This window comes from Erpetoichthys calabaricus, chromosome 3 (assembly GCF_900747795.2).
Source record: "Erpetoichthys calabaricus chromosome 3, fErpCal1.3, whole genome shotgun sequence".
Lineage (NCBI taxonomy): Eukaryota > Metazoa > Chordata > Cladistia > Polypteriformes > Polypteridae > Erpetoichthys > Erpetoichthys calabaricus.
The window spans coordinates 11069462-11092312 of NC_041396.2; the positions used below are offsets into that span (position 1 = coordinate 11069462).

Genomic DNA, 22851 nt, shown 5'->3' on the forward strand with positions numbered 1-22851 from the left:
ATCCATTATTAATGAACACTCATTAGGATTAATGAATATCATTTGCTGTCATTGTCATTCACTTAACTTCCCTGAAGAAACAACTGGCAATACAACTAATGAGTTTACACGTTGTTGTCAAAGGGGTCATGTTAGACTGCCTCCTTTAGAAGAATATCCTGAATATCTACGGATGCTTCTAACTAACAATGTACCCGAAAGTAAAAACTTTATGGACTGCATTAGATCCTACAATAGTTCATTTGCTTTTGCATCTACCAGGATGAATATCAGGCCACCAGCTGGCAATGGCCTATACTGCTTTCACGTATGTGGACAAATATTACATCGGATTGGAACAGTGCACCCTGAGCCAAATCATGAACCCAAATATGCACAGATCTATGTGTTAGATCCAGATGACGCAATCTATCAACGAATGAACCAATATATCTCAGACATTCATCAATGTATTTCGGGTTACCCAACACTGGGGGTTGGCGAGCGAAGCGAGCAGGAGGCGGAGCCCCCTTGTTATTTTATAAGAAGATATTAACAATATTGGTGTATAGTCCAAATATGACTTAAAAAATATTATTAAAAAAATGAATACAATATTAGTGAGAAGACTGAGCTTGGTGTGATGACACTAATTTTTCGATGTTTGGTGCCATTTTTGTCATCAGCAATCTTAAATTGCCGGATTCCACTACTGTTTCTTTACTTTGTTAATAGACGATTTAAGTGAACAAAGTTTGAACGTATTGATGGGGGATTATGACTTCGACTGGCTATATCTCCCTAAATAGAAGTTGCACAGAAATGGTTCCCATATTGTTTTAAAGCTCTTTTTCAACTCTCTATTTTGTGTAAATTCTATGCTATCCCCAAATTGAAAAAAATACCATGTTACCAAATTACCAAAGTCATTACTGCATAGCCCCCAATAAGTTTAAATTTTTGTTAGCTTATATCTCCCTTAATAATGATCCAAGACAGGTGCAACTTCAGTTCCATAAATTACTCATAAGACCAAATTAGTATTCCAAGTTTTGTTAAAATCTGTGACAGTAAGGTCCAAAAGTATGATGATGTGACATGAATCACCCTATGAAGGAAAAGGAGCTGAGCCTTTTCAGTGATCTGATTGAAGTGTTTACAGTTATGAAGGGAATTAGTCCAGTGGATCGAGACGGTGACTTTAAAATTAATTCCATCAATGAGACAGGGGCCACAGATGGAAACTTGTGACGGGGAAATTTCGCACAAACATTAGGAAGATTTTATTCACACAGTGAAACACAGACACGTGTAACAAGCGAACATGTGGTGTGGTAGACAGTCGGGACCTTCAGAACTAGACGATTACGTGGATGGATGGGTCCGGGAAGCTTAGTTGGTCTGAACGGCCTGTTCTCGTCTAGACCGTTCTAATGTAGTTCTGATGCGCCCTATTCACCGACTGCACTGTAACTGCCGTTTATCATCTTCGGAAATCTCGCGAGCGAAGCCGGGTAACACAGCTACTGCCTAGAACAGAAAGAGCCAGATCGCTAGTTGCCACAAACGGCCTGAAAACTCAAAAAGGTTAAAATTGCTTTCCGATGTTTCGCTCCATTGTCTTCTGAAAGTTCTTTCAACATTATACGAGTACGGGGAGCAGTCGGTAATCCCAAGCGTGTTGGTAACACAGCCTTGGTCGGGACGCCAGTACATCACAGGGCGTATTCACGAACGCGGCGGCGGCGGTACTGCCATTCGATTACCGTGCAAGCTATTGGCATGTGCTCGATCATTTCCATACCTACATGAAAACTATGCGCTATACTCCATCTCAGCACCCAAAGAGTGAACGATGGTTCTGATGAGTTGTTCTGAAGCTAAAAACCAGAACCGTACGGAAATAAGTCATAAATGACAGAAGTTGAAGCAGCTGCACCCTGGAGCTCCATTCTACATGACTTGGCTACTTCATCCAAGCCTGAAGCGTTAAAAGTTTTAAAGCAAGTAGCTACAACGCTACTGACCCTCGTCAAATAGCAAATTAATTAAATTAAATATCGTACCGTCTATGACACCAGCACCGCTATTCAGTCGCTGACTCGCGGCTCCATCATCTTCCGCCATGTTTGACAGTCGTGGTCTGGCGCGGCTTTGACGACGTAGGATATACGGAAGTGACGTAGTCTGTGAGCGCCCTATCCGCGTGGATTCATTCAGTAGCCGCCGGGAATGACTGTGGATATTATTTGTCCGGGTGTATTGTAATAATTTTTGTAGTGCATTAGTAAGGAACTATATTTTGGCGTTCAGCGTGCATAATTGGTAATGAAAATGACAAGAACTATAAAAGTATGAAACACCTGACAAAAAATACAGAGGGATTACGTGAGGGGAGTGATCGATGTCTGTATTTCTTCGTAAGTGCCTTTCAGGTCGATTCAGTTTTTCTTTATTGATGGTTCAATGATCTACAATTCACAAAAAAGCGATAACGTTTGACATGTGTAATGTCTGTTTATATAGCGTGACTCTCTCCATGCTTCTTACCGAGGTTAAAGTTAGTTTGACGTGACTTTCGTTTGACATTCGGACTTTGAGGCTTCATGTCGCCGAAACGAAAATAGCAATGTCATTAAAAACAACAATGGCAAAAAACACACGTTGTCTCACAATTTGTTTTTCCAGAAATGTAATTAAAAGATAAATATCAAAAGTAGCTCTCATAATGTAATCTTCTTTCGGCTGCACCCATTAGGGGTTGCCACAGCAGATCATCTTCTTCCATATCCTTCTGTCCTCATCATCTTGCTCTGTTACACCCATCACCTGCATGTCATCTGTCAGCACATCCATAAACCTTCTCTTAGGCCTTCCTCTTTTCCTCTTCCCTGGCAGCTCCATCCCTAGCACCCTTCTCCCAATATACCCCTCATCTATCAGACAGTTGTGGCGAGCGCCCTCTTCTACGCAGTGGTGTGCTGGGGAGGCAGCATTAAGATGAAAGACGCCTCACGTCTGGACAAACTGGTGAGGAAGGCAGGCTCTATTGTTGGCATGGAGCTGGACAGTTTAACATCTGTGGCAGAGCGAAGGGCGCTCAGCAGGCTCCTGTCAATCATGGAGAATCCACTGCATCCACTTAATAGTATCATCTCCAGACAGAAGAGCAGCTTCAGCGACAGACTGTTGTCACCGTCCTGCTCCACTGACAGATTGAGGAGATCGGTCCTCTCCCAAACTATGCGACTCTTTAATTCCACCCGGGGGGGGGTAAACGTTAACATTATACAAAGTTATTGTCTGTTTTTCACCTGCATTATTATCATTCTTTAATTTAATATTATTTAGATAGATAGATAGATAGATAGATAGATAGATACTTTATTAATCCCAATGGGAAATTCACATTCTTCAGCAGCAGCATACTGATACAATAAATAATATTAAATTAAAGAATGATAATAATGCAGGTGAAAAACAGACGTTTACCCCCCCCCCCCCCCCCCACCCCCCCCCCCCCCCCCCCCCCCCCCCCCCCCCGATGGAATTAAAGAGTCGCATAGTTTGGGGGAGGAACGATCTCCTCAGTCTGTCAGTGGAGCAGGACAGTGACAGCAGTCTGTTACTGAAGCTGCTCTTCTGTCTGGAGATGATACTATTAAGTGGATGCAGTGGATTCTCCATAATTGATAGGAACCTGCTGAGCACCCGTCGCTCTGCCACAGATGTTAAACTGTCCAGCTCCATGCCAACAATAGAGCCTGCCTTCCTCACCAGTTTGTCCAGGCGTGAGGCGTCTTTCCTCTTAATGCTGCCTCCCCAGCACACCACCGTGTAGAAGAGGGCGCTCGCCACAACTGTCTGATAGAACATCTGCAGCATCTTATTGCAGATGTTGAAGGACGCCAGCCTTCTAAGGTAGTATAGTCGGCTCTGTCCTTTCTTGCACAGCGCATCAGTATTGGCAGTCCAGTCTAATTTATCATCCAGCTGCACTCCCAGATATTTATAGGTCTGCACCCTCTGCACACAGTCACCTCTGATGATCACAGGGTCTATGAGGGGTCTGGGCCTCCTAAAATCCACCACCAGCTCTTTGGTTTTGCTGGTGTTCAGGTGTAGGTGGTTTGAGTCGCACCATTTAACAAAGTCATTGATTAGGTCCCTATACTCCTCCTCCAGCCCATTCCTGATGCAGCCCACGATAGCAGTGTCATTAGAGAACTTTTGCATGTGGCAGGACTCCGAGTTGTATTGGAAGTCTGATGTATATAGGCTGAACAGGACCGGAGAAAGTACAGTCCCCTGTGGCGCTCCTGTGTTGCTGACCACAATGTCAGACGTGCAGTTCCCAAGACGCACATACTGAGGTCTGTCTTTAAGATAGTCCACGATCCATGCCACTAGGTATGAATCTAATCCCATCTCTGTCAGCTTGTCCCTAAGGAGCAGAGGTTGGATTGTGTTGAAGGCGCTAGAGAAGTCTAGAAACATAATTCTTACAGCACCACTGCCTCTGTCCAAGTGAGAGAGGGATCGGTGTAGCATATAGATGATGGCATCCTCCGCTCCCACCTTCTCCTGATATGCAAACTGCAGAGGGTCAAGGGCGTGTTGAACCTGTGGCCTAAGGTGGTGAAGCAGCAGCCTCTCCATGGTCTTCATCACATGTGATGTCAGAGCAACAATTTATTGTATCAGTATGCTGCTGCTGAAGAATGTGAATTTCCCATTGGGATTAATAAAGTATCTATCTATCTATCTATCTATCTATCTATCTATCTATCTATCTATCTATCTATCTATCTATCTATCTATCTATCTATCTATCTCTCCTCTGCACATGTCCAAACCAACACAATCTCACCTCTCTGACTCCCAACCGTCCAACCTGAGCTAACCCTCTAATGTCCTCATTTCTAATCCTGTCCATCCTCTTCACATCCAATGCAAATCTTAGCATCTTTAACTCTGCCACCTCCAGCTCTGTCTCCTGTGCCACCGTCTCCAGCCCATATAACATAGCTGGTCTCACTACCGTCCTGTAGACCTTCCTTTCACTCTTGCTGGTACCCGTCTGTCACAAATCACTCCTGACACTCTCCTCCATCCTGCCTGCACTCTCTTTTTCACTTCTCTTCTATACTCCCCGTTACTCTGTACTGTTGATCCCAAGTATTTAAACTCATCCACCTTCGCCAACTCTACTCCCTCATCCTCACCATTCCACTGACCTCCCTCTCATTTACACACATGTATTCTGTCTTGTTCCTACTGACCTTCATTTCTCTCCTCTCTAGAGCAGATCTCCACCTCTCCAGGGTCTCCTCAACCTGCTCCCTACTATCGCTACAGATCACAATGTCATCAGCAAACATCACAGTCCATGGGGACTCCTGTCTAATCTCGTCTGTCAACCTGTCCATCAACATTGCAAATAAGAAAGGGCTCAGAGCCGATCCCTGATGTAATCCCACCTCCATGTTGAATGCATCCATCACTCCTACTTCAGACCTCACCACTGTCACACTTCCCTCGTACATGTCCTGTACAACTCTTATGTACTTCTCTGCCACTCCTGACTTCCTCATACAATACACAGCTCCTCTCGAGGCCCCCTGTCATATGCTTTCTCCAGGCCCACAAAGACGCAATGCAACTCCTTCTGACCTTCCCTAAACTTCTCCATCAACATCCTCAGAGCAAACATTGCATCTGTGTTGCTCTTTCTTGGCATGAAACCATCCTGCTGCTCACTAATCATCACTAATCATCTGCTCACTTCTTAACTGAGCTTCCACTACTCTTTCCCATAACTTTATGCTGAGGCTCATCAATTTTATCCCCCTGGAAGGGGAGCCACATTTGTACACAGCCAGTTTTTCACATTTGATTTAATTTCATACAACTAAATACTGCATCACTAAAAATCTTTGTTCAGAAAACACCGCAGTACTCAGATGTTCCTAGGAAATGAAAGACATACCACTGTTATCTTTACTGTTGAAAGGAGAGTCAATTATTATGCAGGCTGAGAGGGGCTCACAAACTTTTTCATATGACTGTATTGTTCGGATTTAAACTTTAATTCTGAGACTTGTCAGTTAGTGAAAGCCTCCTAGTGTATATACAGTGCATCCAGAAAGTATTCCCAGCGCATCACTTGTTCCACATTTTGTTATGTTACAGCCTTATTCCAAAATGGATTCAATTCATTTTTTTTCCTCAGAATTCTACACACAACACCCCATAATGACAAAATGAAAAAACTTTACTTGAGGTTTTTGTAAATTTATTAAAAATAAAAAAGCTGAGAAATCCCATGTCCATAAGTATTCACAGCCTTTGCTCAATACTTTGTCGATGCACCTTTGGCAGCAATTCCAGCCTCAAGTCTTTTTTGAATATGATGCCACAAGCTTGGCACACCTATCCTTGGCCAGTTTCGCCCATTCCTCTTTGCAGCACCTCTCAAGCTCCATCAGGTTGGATGGGAAGCGTCGGTGCACAGCCATTTTAAGATCTCTCCAGAGATGTTCAATCGGATTCAAGTCTGGGCTCTGGCTGGGCCACTCGAGGACATTCACAGAGTTGTCCTGAAGCCACTCCTTTGATATCTTGGCTGTGTGCTTAGGGTCGTTGTCCTGCTGAAAGATGAACCGTCGCCCCAGTCTGAGGTCAAGAGCGCTCTGGAGCAGGTTTTCATCCAGGATGTCTCTGTACAATGCTGCAGTCATCTTTCCCTTTATCCTGACTAGTCTCCCCGTTCCCCACAGCATGATGCTGCCACCACCATGCTTCACTGTAGGGATGGTATTGGCCTGGTGATGAGCGGTGCCTGGTTTCCTCCAAACGTGACACCTGGCATTCACACCAAAGAGGTCAATCTTTGTCTCATCAGACCAGAGAATTTTCTTTCTCATGGTCTGAGAGTCCTTCAGGTGCCTTTTGGCAAACTCCAGGTGGGCTGCCATGTGCCTTTTACTAAGGAGTGGCTTCCATCTGGCCACTCTACCATACAGGCCTGATTGGTGGATTGCTGCAGAGATGGTTGTCCTTCTGGAAGGTTCTCCTCTCTCCACAGAGGACCTCTGGAGCTCTGACAGAGTGACCATCGGGTTCTTGGTCACCTCCCTGACTAAGGCTCTTCTCCCCCGATCGCTCAGTTTAGATGGCCGGCCAGCTCTAGGAAGAGTCCTGGTGGTTTCAAACTTCTTCCACTTACGGATGATGGAGGCCACTGTGCTCATTGGGACCTTCAAAGCAGCAGAAAGTTTTCTGTAACCTTCCCCAGATTTGTGCCTCGAGACAATCCTGTCTCGGAGGTCTACAGACAATTCCTTTGACTTCATGCTTGGTTTGTGCTCTGACATGAACTGTCAACTGTGGGACCTTCTATAGACAGGTGTGTGCCTTTCCAAATCATGTCCAGTCAACTGAATTTACCACAGGTGGACTCCAATGAAGCTGCAGAAACATCTCAAGGATGTTCAGGGGAAACAGGATGGACCTGAGCTCAATTTTGAGCTTCATGGCAAAGGCTGTGAACACTTATGTACATGTGCTTTCTCAGTTTTTGTATTTTTAATAAATCTGCAAAACCCTCAAGTAAACTTTTTTCACGTTGTCATTATGGGGTGTTGTGTGTAGAATTCTGAGGAAAAAATGAATTTAATCCATTTTGGAATAAGGCTGTGACATAACAAAATGTGGAACAAGTGATGAAGCGCTGGGAATACTTTCCGGATGCACTGTAAATATATTTTTAAGTAAGACATTATTGTAACTTATACATATTGTTTAAATAAATACAATGAACTGAAAACTGAGCATAATGACAACAGTCAGTGAAACTGAGACTATAACGATTATCTTTAAGTAGGAATCTTTTCCCACAATTCCTATTTACCGTATGCTCATGCATATAAATAATTCCGTTCCTATCCAAACAACACACACAATCGGAGCGAGTCTCACAAATGGTGGTGAGCAACAGAGGCCGATGTTTTTTTTACTACAAGTTGTAATGTACTGTATGTTCATTTGAGAGACGATCGTAGTTTGAGTTAAATTAGCTTTTAGCAGTTCACTCAAGAGCTACAGTCCAGTTACCGTTTAAATCGTTTAATTCACGTCTGCCTCTTCTTTGCTACCGTTTGAGGATTATTATTATTGGCATCATCATCATTGCTGTTGTTGTTCGTGTTATTGTTGGACTGTGTAGGTCGTCAGACGTTAACACCGAACATCGCTAGTATGTGAAAATAATATAAAACAATATAATCGGATATTCGCTTTGATTCCGAGAATTCATAGGTCTGTTTTGTTTAAAAAAATGTCCCGTCGGCAATCGGCAGTTTCTGGACAACAGACTGTGCTGTGCATCGTGCAGAAAGTGCAGGCACTGCTGAGGTGCACAACATTAACATCTCTTTGTGTTCCGGTCCGGTCCGGACAATTTTTTCTAAACAAAATAAAGCTAGGAATCTCTTCGTGGGGCTGCAGTAATGCGCCCTGACCACTAGAGATCGCCCTAGCCGCTTGCCTAGATCGCCTATGCTCAGAAACGGCCCAGCTTCTCAGCAATTCCATTAAAGGCAAGTGCTAAAAAAAAACGGATTAGCCCAGCGGAAGGAGCAAAATATGAAATGGGTGTTACATTTAAATATGAGGTTTTTCACTTATTCTTAGCATTTTATCTGTATTTTAAGATATTGATAAATGCTAGGGGCAGCAGTGGCGCAGTGGTAGTGCTGCTGCCTCGCAATATGGAGACCCGGGATGGCATGTTCTCCCTTCTTAGCTCAGATGGCGCAGCTGTTTTAATCGAATCTGCGCCTCCGGATTACAGTTTTACTCGTGCTGATCGCCAAGGAAAGAGAGGTGGAGGACTAGCGAACATTTACTCAAGCAGGTTAAAATGTAAAAATATCAGTTTTGGTAAATTCAAGTCTTTTGAGTATATCGCCATTATTATTCAGGGAGATTCTCACGTTCTAGTATTATCCGTGTATAGACCTCCAAAATTCAACGCGTCTTTCTTTGAGGAATTCTCTGACTTGATGTCAGTCTTAATTACGAACTATGACACACTCTTAATAGTCGGCGACTTTAATTTTCATATAGATAATCAATGTGACCAAAAAGTAAAAGAATTTATGAACCTCCTGGACTCTTTTGATTTGAGACAGCTCGTTAATCAGCCTACACATAAAGCAGGTCATACGTTAGACTTAGTGATTACTAAAGGACTAAAAGTTGATATAAAGCAGGTCATTGATACTGGTCTGTCAGACCATTTTCTTCTACTCTTTAATATAGAAATAATGATAGAAAACACTCATGAGAAGCATATTGTTAAAAAACGCTTCTTTGACTCATCAGCAGCTTTAAAACTTTCAAATATTCTAACCAATCAGTCCGTTTATAGTGCCAACTATAATAGCGAGGAGAATGTAAATAGTAAGGTGGAAAGATTTAATACTAAAGTGAGGGCTGCTGTTGACTTAGTTGCACCTGAAAAGACAGTTAAAAAATCTTCTAGCATTGTTATACCATGGAAGACCCAAAGAGTGTCTGATTTAAAGAGAACATGCCGTAGAGCTGAGCGTAAATGGAGGAAAACTAAACTAACTATCCATCCATTTTCCAACCCGCTGAATCCGAACACAGGGTCACGGGGGTCTGCTGGAGCCAATCCCAGCCAACACAGGGCACAAGGCAGGAACCAATCCTGGGCAGGGTGCCAACCCACCGCAGGACACACACAAACATACCCACACACCAAGCACACACTAGGGCCAATTCAGAATCGCCAGTCCACCTAACCTGCATGTCTTTGGACTGTGGGAGGAAACCGGAGCGCCCGGAGGAAACCCACGCAGACACGGGGAGAACATGCAAACTCCACGCAGGGAGGACCCGGGAAGCGAACCCAGGTCCCCAGGTGTCCCAACTGCGAGGCAGCAGCGCTACCCACTGCGCCACCGTGCTAAACTAACTATCCATCCATCCATTTTCCAACCCGCTGAATCCGAACACAGGGTCACGGGGGTCTGCTGGAGCCAATCCCAGCCAACACAGGGCACAAGGCAGGAAACAATCCTGGGCAGGGTGCCAACCCACCGCAGCTAAACTAACTATTGACTATGAAATATTAAAAGTTAAAATAACAGAATACAATAACACAGTCCGTCTTGAGAGGCGCTGCTATTTCTCTAAGATTATAAATAACAATGCTAGTAATCCCAGAGTCTTATTCTCAACAATTGATCATCTGTTAAACCCAGGTAACTCAAAGGAATGCCTCCTAAGTACTTCCAGTAAAACCTGTGAGGCTATCGCTGTATTTTTCAATCAAAAAATTAATGATATTAGAAATAACATAGTATATCTCCCCAACACTAAGGATCCCCTAAACCCCAGTACTCCATAATAAATAAATTACAGAGTCTTTCACTAGGATAGATTTACCTGATTTACATAAAATAATTTCTCAAATGAAACCATCCACCTGTGCCCTTGACCCAATACCAACAAATTTTTTCAAAGAAGTATCGGGCGTGCTAAGTGATAATGTTCTTGACATAGTAAATTCGTCATTAGATACGGGGGTCTTCCCAGACTGTCTTAAGACTGCGGTAGTTAAAACCCCTACTTAAGAAAAATAATCTCGACCCCTCTGCTCTTGAAAATTTTAGACCCATCTCTAACCTGCCTTTCTTAAGTAAAATTCTAGAGAAGGCAGTCATTATACAGTTTAATGAGCACCTCAATAAACATGCTATTCTTGATAAATTTCAGTCAGGTTTTAGAATAAATCACAGCACAGAAACTGCACTCGTTAAAGTAGTCAATGACTTGCGGGTAAATGCAGACAGAGGCCATTTATCTGTTCTCATCCTCTTAGATCTGAGTGCCGCATTTGACACCATTGATCATAATATTCTTAAGAATCACCTTAGTCAGTGGGTGGGCCTCTCTGGCAGTGTCTTAAACTGGTTTGAATCCTACCTGGCAGGGAGAAAATTCTTTGTTAGTTGTGGTAATTATAACTCAAAGACACATGATATCTATATGGTGTTCCACAAGGCTCTATCCTGGGTCCACTGCTCTTCTCAATCTACATGCTTCCATTAGGTCAGATTATCTCAGGGACATAACGTGAGCTACCACAGCTAAGCTGATGACACACAGCTGTACTTATCAATAGCACCTCATGACCCCGATTCTCTTGATTCGCTAACACAATGTCTAACCTGTATCTCAGAATGGATGAATAGTAACTTTCTCAAATTAAATAAAGAAAAAAACGAAATCTTAGTGATTGGCAATAATGGATACAATGAGGCTATTAGAAATAAACTGGATGCATTAGGATTAAAAGTCAAATCGGAGGTAAAAAGCTTAGGGGTAACCGTTGATTGTAATCTGAATTTTAAATCACATATTAATCAGATCACTAGGACAGCATTTTTTCACCTAAGAAACATAGCAAAAGTTAGACCTCTTATATCATCGAAAGATGCAGAGAAATTAGTTCATGCGTTTGTCTTTAGTCGGCTAGATTACTGTAATGCACTCCTCTCAGGACTACCCAAAAAAGACATTAATCGTTTGCAGTTAGTGCAGAATGCAGCTGCTAGAATCCTTACCAGGAAAAGAAAATCCGAACACATTTCTCCAGTTTTGATGTCACTACACTGGTTACCTGTGTCATTCAGAATTGACTTTAAAATTCTGCTTATGGTTTATAAAGCTTTAAATAATCTCGCTCCATCTTATATATCGGAATGTCTGACACCTTATATTCCAAATCGTAACCTCAGATCCTCAACTGAGTGTCTCCTTAGAATTCCAAGAGCAAAACTTAAAAGAAGTGGTGAGGCGGCCTTCTGCTGTTATGCACCTAAAATATGGAATAGCCTGCCAGTAGGAATTCGCCAGGCTAATACAGTGGAGCACTTTAAAAAACTGCTGAAAACACATTACTTTAACATGGCCTTCTCATAACTTCACTATAATTTAATCCTGATACTCTGTATATCCAATTCATTATAATAACTATTCATTCAAAATCCGTACTAACCCCTACTCTCTCTTCTGTTTCCTTTTCCGGTGTCCTGTTGGTGGTGGCGTGCGCCACCACCATCTACCCAAAGCACCGTGATGTTCCAACAATGATGGATGGATTAAAAGCCAGAAGTCTGTATGACCATCAGCATCAAGTGACTCCGTGAGAACCCGAACTACAAAGAGGACTATTTCATTTATGTTAGGTAGAATGCCCAGTGGGGACTGGGCGGTCTCGTGGCCTGGAACCCCTACAGATTTTATTTTTTTCTCCAGCCTTCTGGAGTTTTTTTTTGTTTTTTCTGTCCACCCTGGCCATCGGACCTTACTCCTTTCTATGTTAACTAATGTTGTCTTATTTTAATTTCTTATTTTGTCTTTTATTTTTCTTCTCTTCATTATGTAAAGCACTTTGAGCTACTTTTTGTATGAAAATGTGCTATATAAATAAATGTTGTTGTTGTTGTTGTTGTTGTGTCTGCGTGGGTTTCCTCCGGGTGCTCCGGTTTCTTCCCACAGTCCAAAGACATGCAGCTTAGGTGCATTAGTGATCCTAAATTGTCCTTAGTGTGTGTTTGGTGTGTGTGTGTGTGTGTGCCCTGTGGTGGGCTGGCGCCCTGCCTGGGGTTTGTTCTGGCCTTGTGCTGGAACAGACCCCCTTGACCCTGTGTTAGGATATAGCGGGTTGGACAATGACTGACTGAGTGATAAATGTTATTTACTTATTTATTTATTTTAATGAGATGTGTTGAACGTGTAGTTTAATGGTGTATGTGTTTAGATTTTAGGATTCAATTACTTATTTATTAATTTTAGGGTTTTAACCATTTTAGGTAATTGCTTAAGATAAGTACAAGACAGAATACATGTGTGTGAATGAGAGGGAGGTCAGCAGAATGGTGAGGATGAGGGATTAGAGTTGGCGAAGGTGGAGGAGTTTAAATACTTGGGATCAACAGTACAGAAAGAAAGAGCACCACAGATGCGATGTTTGCTCTGAGGATGTTGATGGAGAAGTTTAGAGAAGGTCAGAAGGAGTTGCATTGTGTCTTTGTGGACCTGGAGAAAGCATATGACAGGGTGACTCAAGAGGAGCTGTGTATTGTATGAGGAAGTCGGGAGTGGCAGAGAAGTACGTAAGAGTTGTACAGGACATGTACGAGGGAAGTGTGACTGTGGTGAGGTCTGCGGTGGGAGTGACGGAGGTGGGATTACATCAGGGATTGGCTCTGAGCCCTTTCTTATTTGCATCGGTGATGGACAGGTTGACCGGCGAGATTAGACAGGAGTCCCCATGGACTATGATGTTTGCTGATGACATTGTGATCTGTACCGATAGTAGGGAGCAGGTTGAGGAGACCCTGGACAGGTGGAGATATGATCTAGAGAGGAGTGGAATGAAGGTCAGTAGGACCACCAAGACAGAATACAGGTGTGTAAATGAGAGGAAGGTCAGTGGAATGGTGAGGATGCAGGGAGTAGAGTTGGCGAAGGTGGATGAGTTTAAATACGTGGGATCAACAGTACAGAGTAATAGGAATTGTGAAAGAGAAGTGAAAAAGAGAGTGCAGAGCAGAGTGGAGAAGAGTGTCAGGAGTGATTTGTGACAGACGGGTATCAGCAAGAGTGAAAGGGATGGTCTACAGGACGGTAGTGAGACCAGCTATGTTATATGGGTTGGAGACGGTGGCACAGGAGACAGAGCTGGAGGTGGGAGAGTTAAAGAATCTAAGATTTGCATTGGGTGTGACGAGGATGGACAGGATTAGAAATGAGGACATTAGAGGGTCAGCTCAGGTTAGACAGTTGGGAGACAAAGTCAGAGAGGAGAGAATGTGTTGGTTTGGAAATGTGCAGAGGAGAGTGTGAGGGGTATATTGGGAGAAGGGTGCTAAGGATAGAGCTGCCAGGGAAGAGGACAAGAGGAAGGTCTAAGAGAAGGTTTATGGATGTGGTGAGAGAGGACATGCAGTTGATGGGTGTGACAGAACAAGATGTAGAGGACAGAAAGATACGGAAGATGATCCGCTGTAACAACTCCTAATGGGGGCAGCCGAAAGAAGAAGAAGCTTTTGATAAGTACGAGCAAGTCCACTACGACTCAAATCTGAGTTTAGCTCAGTACGGGTCTATTTTGCGTGACTCTCATTGGAGTTTACCTCCGAGGTTGACACAATAGGCTCATATAAGGAAAAAATAAGTTTTGTATTAATACTTTTAGTAATACTAACTGTGGTTACAATTGGCTAGGCCTCAATCATTATGAAAGGAGGGGAGTACGTGTAAAGGCCGGTTTACACTTGACGCTCAGAATGCCTCTGTGCACACATCATGACTGCCACGCATTCCCATCGTTCTTTTGACGTGTCTCCTGAGCACATCATTGTAAACACAGTACAGGCAAAGATTTGGGTGGCGTGTGTTCAAGTTGTGGTATGTGGCTAGGGTTGCCAGATTAGAAAATTAGAAATACGGGACACTCTTAAAATCTCTCTCTCTGTATTACTATATATATATACATTTATACTTGCTCCCTACACACCCACACCAATATATTATATATAAGTAGAGACTTAAGTTAAGAACATAAAGCAAGGATTTTAATGGGTTATGAGGAAAACAAAAGTGTAATCGTTTGAAAATTATTTAATACAAATCAAGTCAATCAGTTTGGGGAGCAGGCACTAGTACAGCACCCACTACACGACAAAACAACTCGGGATCCCAGTTGGCAACCCCCCAGGCAGACACGCGGTCCAGTTCCACCCTCCGGAAATGACCCTCTATCTGCCACAGCCAGGTGTTACGTGGGTGACCCCTTGGCCTGGTCCAGCCACTCAGGTCCCCAACAATGAGGATCTTACGAGCGTGATCACCCTCGGGGAAACGCGCCACATGGCCATAGTGCCATAAATGACGCTCCCTCACAATTCAGGTCATGTGCCTCATTTGGGACTCCATGAGCAACACAAAGTCAAACCAGCGGTACCCAAGGATTCTCTGAAGAGACACACATGAAGGAGTCCAGTCTTCATCCCAGGTCACTGGATAGCATCCATGACTCGCAACCATATACTGTAGCAAGACAGGAAGCACCAGGACTGTAAAGACTTGGACCTTCATCCTTTTGCAGAGATATCAGGAGTGCCACAAACCCCTTTCCAGTGACCTCATGACCCCCCCATGCTCTCCCAATCCATCTATTGACTTCATAGGAAGAGTCACTAGAGACATGAAAGTCACTGTCGTGGTAAGTAAACCTCTCGACAAGGTCGACACTCTCAGACACACTGCTGATGGCCGTGCCCAAGAGGTCATTAAAGGCTCTTTTAAGGTTTCCCAGTGGCATCACACTGCCACGGCCAGCTTGCCTTCTTCCCGTAGGGTATCCTGCTGCCAGGTAAATGAGGCACTCGCACTTGGCGGTCCACATGATCTAAAAGATAATGTGAGTCATCAGACAAGACCACCTTCTTCCATTGCTCCATGGTCCAGTTCGGACTCTCACATGCCCATTGTAGTCGCTGTTGGTGATAGACAGAGGGTCAGCACGGGCACTCTGATGGGTCTATGGATACGTAGCGGGCTGTGATGCACTGTGTGTGTGTTCTGACATCATTCTCTTTCATGACTTTGTGGATCGGACCAGATGGGCTAGCATTCAAACTCCCCGCAAATATCAATGAGCCTTGGGCGTCCGTGACCCTGTTGCTGGTTCATTGGTTGTCCTTCCTTGGACCACTTTTGGCAGGTACTAATCACTGCATGTGGAGTGAACACTCCACAGGACCTGCCATCTTGGAGACACTCTGACCCAGTCGTCTAACCGTCACAATGTGGCCCTTGTCAAAGTCACTCTGATCCTTACACGTCACCTTCAAGAACTGACCTAACATATCCCACTCAGTAACGGGTGCCATTGAAACGAGATAATCCAAGTTATTCACTTCATCTGGCTGTGCTTTGAAGGCTGAGGATGATGGGGGTTTTATGGTCAACACATCCTGAGGGTTCAACCCACTTTACCCCTTCAGTTCTATCTCGGTTATTACAGAACACACACACCACCATACATCCATCCATCCATTTTCCAACCCGCTGAATCCGAAAACAGGGTCATGGGGGTCTGCTGGAGCCAATCCCAGCCAACACAGGGCACAAGGCAGGAACCAATCCCGGGCAGGGTGCCAACCCACCGCAGGACACACACAAACACACTAGGGCCGATTTAGAATCACCAATCCACCTAACCTGCATGTCTTTGGACTGTGGGAGGAAACCGGAGCGCCTGGAGGAAACCCACACAGACACGGGGAGAACATGCAGACTCCACGCAGGGAGGACCCTGGAAGCGAACCCAGGTCCCCAGATCTCCCAACTGCGAGGCAGCAGCGCTACCCACTGCGCCACCATGCTGCCCCACCACCATACAGCCTCCTGTTAATCCAAAATGCTGCTGTGAGAATTATTACAAGAACAAGAAAAGATGAACGCATCACTACAGTTCTAGAGTCGTTACACTGGCTCCCGGTTAAGTTTAGGGCAGATTTCAAAATCCTTCTTTTAACATATAAAGCCTTAAATGGCTGAGGTCCGGCTTACTTGTCTGAACTTATCCTGACTTACAAATCTGAGCGCACATTAAGATCTCAAGATGCCGGTCTGCTTAGGATTCCAAGAATGAATAAAATAATAATGGGAGGTCGAGCTTTTAGTTACAGGACCCCTAAACTGTGGAATGGTCTGCCTGCTACTATAAGAGATGCCCCTTCGGTCTCAGATTTCAAATCCCGGCTGAAGACTCACTAGTTCAGTTTAGCACACCCTGACTAGAGCTGCTGATTAACTGTGCAGACTGCATCTCTGTTGTTAGTCATTAACACTAAAACATAAGTAACATGAGAGTTATAATTTGTTACTGACTCTCACCTATTCTGTTTCTCTTCTTGGTACTCACATACGGCACTTGGTGCCACGGCCCACCTGCCAGGTTGTTCTGCCTGCCTAAGGTAAAGTCATCTCTGATGGAGGATCGCAGGAATTGTCGAGTAGAGGGGTTCTTTCATCGGATTGGCTGGCCCAGCACTGACTCAGCTATGGAATGGCCAATAGGGGGAGGCAGCTTGATGGCCGAGGTCTCCAGGACTCTAAACAAATCCAAATCCTATTATGTGATAGCATCTACTGTTAAATTCTGCTCTGTATTTGTAATATTTTTATTTTTACACTGTATTGAGGGGACAGCATGGTGGCGCAGTGGTAGTAAGGAGACCAGAGGTTCGCTTCTCAGGTCCTCCCTGCGTGGAGTTTGCATGTTCTGCTCGTGTCTGCGTGGGTTTCCTCCCACAGTCCAAAGACATTAGGTGGATTGGCGATCCGAATTTGTCCCTAGTGTGTGCTTGGTGTGTGTGTGTGCCCTGTGGTGGACTAGCGCCCTGCCGGGGATTTGTTCCTGCCTTGTGCCCTGTGATTGGCTCCAGCAGACCCCCACGACCCTTTGTTAGGATATAGCAGGTTGGAAACTGACTGACGGTCTGACTGTATTGAGGATTACTTCTGTTTTGTGTTTTGTATTATATTGTATTGACCCCCTTCTCTTTGACACCCACTGCATGCCCAACATACCTGGAAACGGGTCTCTCTTTGAACTGTCATTCCCAAGGTTTCTAACATTTTTTTCCCTATTAGGGTTTTGTTTTTTTGGGAGTTTCTCCTTGTCTTCTTAGAGAGTTAAGGCTGGGGGGCTTGTCAAGAGGCAGGGCCTGTTAAAGCCCATTACGGCACTTCTTGTGTGATTTTGGGGGATGTTAAAGTAAATTGTATTGTATGCCACCTGTTTATTGCCCATTGGTGACATTACGGGTCCTGCTCCATGCTCCACACTTCCCTTTTGGGAGCTTCTCCAACCCATCACTGTTGGTAATGGAACCCAATGAGCTGATCTGATGGGGGACAACTCAGACTGAGCAAGGGGATGGTGCAGAAGGTGCAAGTGCTTTATTAAACAAAAACCAATCTAAAATCAAAAGTGTCCGTAGCGCAGTTTTCAAAGTCCATAAATAATCAATTAAAAGGCTAGAACCCAAACTGTCTAAAACACAGCAGTCATTGGGGCCACACCAGCCAAGCACAGCTCCTTCCAGGTCTCTCCCCAGGGGCCTCATGTATAAACAGTGCGTATGCACAGAAATGTTGCGTACTCCCATTTCCACGCTCAAATCACGATGTATAAAACCTAAACTTGGCGTAAAGCCACACACATTTCCACGGTACCTCATACCCTGGCGTACGCAATTTCTCCGCTCGGTTTTGCAGACTGGCGGCACCCAACGTCAAAGCAGTGCTACTGTTCCTGTGTGGTTACCCTTTCTTTCTTAGATTCACATTCCTGATGCGGTTTTATAAATACACTGAAACTAACTGCATATTGTTTATTAGTGTAATGCATCTGATTGTAATTAACCTGCAGCAATATAATGGTCCAGGGAATAGCCATAGTATTCCAAATACCAGAACTGCTTTAACGTTGTAACTCTCACTGCATCTTCTTCTTCTTTCAGCTGCTCCCATTAAGGGTTGTCACAGCAGATCATCTTTTTCCATATTACTCTCACTGCACCACTCAGAGTATTTATATCACTGTATCTGAGTGGGGAATCACAGCAGCAGCTGATCGGAAAGAGAATTATCGGTATACAGCATGAAGCAGACGCTGACTCAACCAAGGCAAAACGTTTCAGAGACCTTCCTGTACGGACTTCGCGGTTTAGAAAACGTTTCATCCCAAGAACTCTAAACGCACTCAATCAGTCCATCAAGTGCTCCTTGTAGAACTGTTTGGACTTATAAGTACAATTACCTCACTGTAAACTTGCACTACAGTTATAATATTGCACAACCTGCGCTACTTTATAAAGCGCGTATTTACATATGATGACGATATCATTTTTAAGATGAAATGCAGCAAAATATGTTGATTATATTATATAGATAAAACTTTAACTTCATTTAAATAATCTGTATTGTTAATAATTAAACATGTGAGGACACGATGCCACAGCGCTAGCTAGTTCAGGGATAGCTCCTGCCTTGCGTTGTATTATTACTGGTGCTGACACGACACTGGAAGGATAGATGGATTGAATAATTAAACATGTAATACGAAGATATTTCAATGTTCCTGAAAAGTTTTGAAGAATTGCCGTTCTAAGCTTACAGATGGCTTCACATCTATTACAGAGCTGATTGTGTGGCGATTGAGTTTTTGGAGAAAGAAAAGTAAGGACAGGAATTGGAGGTTAGTACGTTTGAAAGAGACAGTACTGCTGTGATAAATTATTTCATCGAAGGTCACACATGGCGCAGCAAGCCTCTTGCGTGAGATATTAACAATCACTGCGCCACCGTGTTCCCATGTTTAATAACATGCTTTCATTCCTATCATCATGAAAAATATATCACATATACATCTCAGTATTTTAATTATTCAGAGAGCTGTAATATCACGAATGTAATGGATTATGTGTCCTGTCGGAGAAAGAGAAAGCCCGTTTAAGAAGCAGGTAGTGATTCACACACATAGAAGATCAAATCAAATACAGAACAAAGCATTTAATGTGCTACTTTAGTTACAATGGGATTTGAGAAACTAGTAAATTAAACGATTTTAAGATGAAGTTTATGATGTTCTACTTTAATGGCAAAATAAACTACGTGATTAAAGTTGACATTTTGTGCTTTTTTCCCCACTGTGCGCCTATTTTTTTCTCTGTACCCTAATAAGCTTTCATATGACACTCAGACGGTGGGCTACGACTTGCCTTTTCACGGCGACTTTGATATGTGATTTCTTTTTTATTTCGGGCACTGTGCGACTTTGTGAACTTGATCATTCGTGTTTTTCCGACACTCTGTCACTCGATCAACTTTCTTTTTTTGATTATCCCACTGTTTAAATGAACAAATAGTACGTTTTTCCTTTGCCTCTACTTGGTATTCGCTGAAATTCTTATTTTCCCCCTGTGCTTTTCCCATTGTCTTTTCTCAGAAGGCTATTTATATCAATTTGCATATTCAAAGAGGCGTAATTCTGGGAGGAGTTGGGGCGGGACAGAAGGCGCGTGCACGTGCGTTACTTTTCACGCTGATCAGGATTTAAGTAGTGGAAGAACGTGAAAGTTTGCGTGCGCACAGATTCCTGCATCTGGATTTTTCTGTGCGTACGCACATTCCCGCTTTTGTGCTTACGCCATGTTATAGTGTGAGTTCTACGCACGGCGTTATACATGAGGCCCCAGCTCACCCAAGGTTTGCTGAGCTGAAGAAACTTAAGCAGTCACGCTCCTCTCGCTTACCGATCCCCATCTTGGCTGTCTCAGTCAGTATCTGTCAGACCGCTCGGGGGTTGGTTGTCCTGCCGTCTTCGAGAGATGGGAAAATCATACCGATGCCTCAAAGCTTGTGTCAATCGATCTGAAGCATAGTGAGTCGAGTCACTGGGTCAAAAACACCACTGTCACGTGACCCGTGACGTTTGAACCTGCGAACGTCATCAGTGTGTCACAGTGCGCTTTAGATAGATAGATAGATAGATAGATAGATAGATAGATAGATAGATAGATAGATAGATAGATAGATAGATAGATAGATAGATAGATAGATAGATAGATACTTTATTAATCCCAATGGGAAATTCACATTCTCCAGCAGCAGCATACTGATACAATAAATAATATTAAATTAAAGAATGATAATAATGCAGGTGAAAAACAGACAATAACTTTGTATAATGTTAAATGTTAATGTTTACCCCCCCGGATGGAATTAAAGAGTCACATAGTTTGGGGGAGGAACGATCTCCTCAGTCTGTCAGTGAGCAGGACGGTGACAGCAGTCTGTCACTGAAGCTGCTCTTCTGTCTGGAGATGATCCTGTTCAGTGGATGCAGTGGATTCTCCATAATTGATAGGAGCCTGCTCAGCGCCCTTCACTCTGCCACAGATGTTAAACTGTCCAGCTCCATGCCAACAATAGAGCCTGCCTTCCTCACCAGTTTGTCCAGGCGTGAGGCGTCTTTCTTCTTAATGCTGCCTCCCCAGCACACCACCGCGTAGAAGAGGGCGCTTGCCACAACCATCTGATAGAACATCTGCAGCATCTTATTGCAGATGTTGAAGGACGCCAGCCTTCTAAGGTAGTATAACCGGCTCTGTCCTCTCTTGCACAGCGCATCAGTATTGGCAGTCCAGTCTAATTTATCATCCAGCTGCACTCCCAGGTATTTATAGGTCTGCACCCTCTGCACACAGTCACCTCTGATGATCACGGGGTCCATGAGGGGTCTGGTCCTCCTAAAATCCACCACCAGCTCTTTGGTTTTGCTGGTGTTCAGGTGTAGGTGGTTTGACTCGCACCATTTAACAAAGTCATTGATTAGGTCCCTATACTCCTCCTCCAGCCCATTCCTGATGCAGCCCACGATAGCAGTGTCATCAGCGAACTTTTGCATGTGGCAGGACTCCAAGTTGTATTTGAAGTCCGATGTATTTAAGCTGAACAGGACCGGAGAAAGTACAGTCCCCTGCGGCGCTCCTGTGTTGCTGACCACAATGTCAGACCTGCAGTTCCCAAGACGCACATACTGAGGTCTGTTTGTAAGATAGTCCACGATCCATGACACCAGGTATGAATCTACTCCCATCTCTGTCAGCTTGTCCCTAAGGAGCAGAGGTTGGATTGTGTTGAAGGCGCTAGAGAAGTCTAGAAACATAATTCTTACAGCACCACTGCCTCTGTCCAAGTGGGAGAGGGATCAGTGTAGCGCCCTTTATTGGTTTGACAGCTTTGGCGCTAAATGAACAAGTAGCCTATAATAAAATGAATCATTCTCATTCAACAATGTTGGGTTGTGAGGAGAGAAGAGATATGGAGAGCTTTGGTGACAGCGGAAAACGGCTTTCAAAAGTTAAACAGTATAAATGGACAAGGACCTTAGCAGAATAAAATAAGACACTGTCTTTTTTGACCTTTTACTGGTGATATGAAACTGAGAAACTGCGAGTGCTGCTTCACTCAATTTTATCCGGCTGCAGGTCGCAGGCTCCGCTTTCCACGCCCCCCGGCTTTCCACGCCACGCCCCCAGCATTCGCGTCCGTCCTCTGTCGAATCGCTTTCGTTGAAAAACTAGTAACGTTAATTTACCCTGTAACCCTAAAAGACGATATTAATATTACCTTCCTCCAATCACGAGGCAATAATACGAGTTTCTCTTTATGGTATTACTGTCGTATTTACTTTGAGAAACAAAAAAAAAAAAAACAGTTTTATAATTTACGAGTCAGGATTCGATATAGTTAAAAGAAAGAGGGCATAACATATTTTTAGATTAAGGAAACACCATACTAAATATGAATGTGGTTGCTCTAACTGCTATTATAGTGAATTCTATCATTCAAAATATTTGAAAATATTTTTACGGTACTTGTGTACTAAACGGCATGTCTGACATTATTTCTGGAACCTCGTTCAATAAAGGAAAATTCCGTTAATGACATTAATTTACTATTTTACAAAATAAATGATGATCAATAACACAACAAAGCAATCAACAGGCATGAAAATGAAGGTCTAAACTTTCGAGTTCTCAGTAAAAAAAAAACTTTTAAAATTGTTTATTATTAATGATCAAGCTTATTATACAGTTCATACGTTCATTTTCATTGCCTGTCTTGAATTCCATCCATCCATTTTCCAACCCGCTGAATCCGAACACAGGGTCACGGGGGTCTGCTGGAGCC

The 22851-nt window shown here is 43.6% G+C and overlaps 2 protein-coding genes across 2 annotated transcripts in view; both read right to left on the reverse strand.

The window, feature by feature from the left end:
• The window catches only part of eif2b4 (eukaryotic translation initiation factor 2B, subunit 4 delta), a 77103-nt gene extending 74945 nt beyond the window's left edge, over window positions 1-2158 (reverse strand). The window contains exon 1 of the mRNA XM_028796361.2: window positions 2046-2158. Within this exon, the coding sequence (XP_028652194.1) occupies window positions 2046-2106 (61 nt within the window). The 5' untranslated portion in view covers window positions 2107-2158. The remainder of the gene's footprint in view (window positions 1-2045) is intronic.
• The window catches only part of inka2 (inka box actin regulator 2), a 361375-nt gene extending 339693 nt beyond the window's left edge, over window positions 1-21682 (reverse strand). Inside the window, exon 1 of the mRNA XM_051924466.1 lies at window positions 21672-21682. The gene's annotated coding sequence lies outside the window, so the exon portion shown is untranslated. The remainder of the gene's footprint in view (window positions 1-21671) is intronic.
• Between the last annotated feature and the right edge of the window lie 1169 nt (window positions 21683-22851).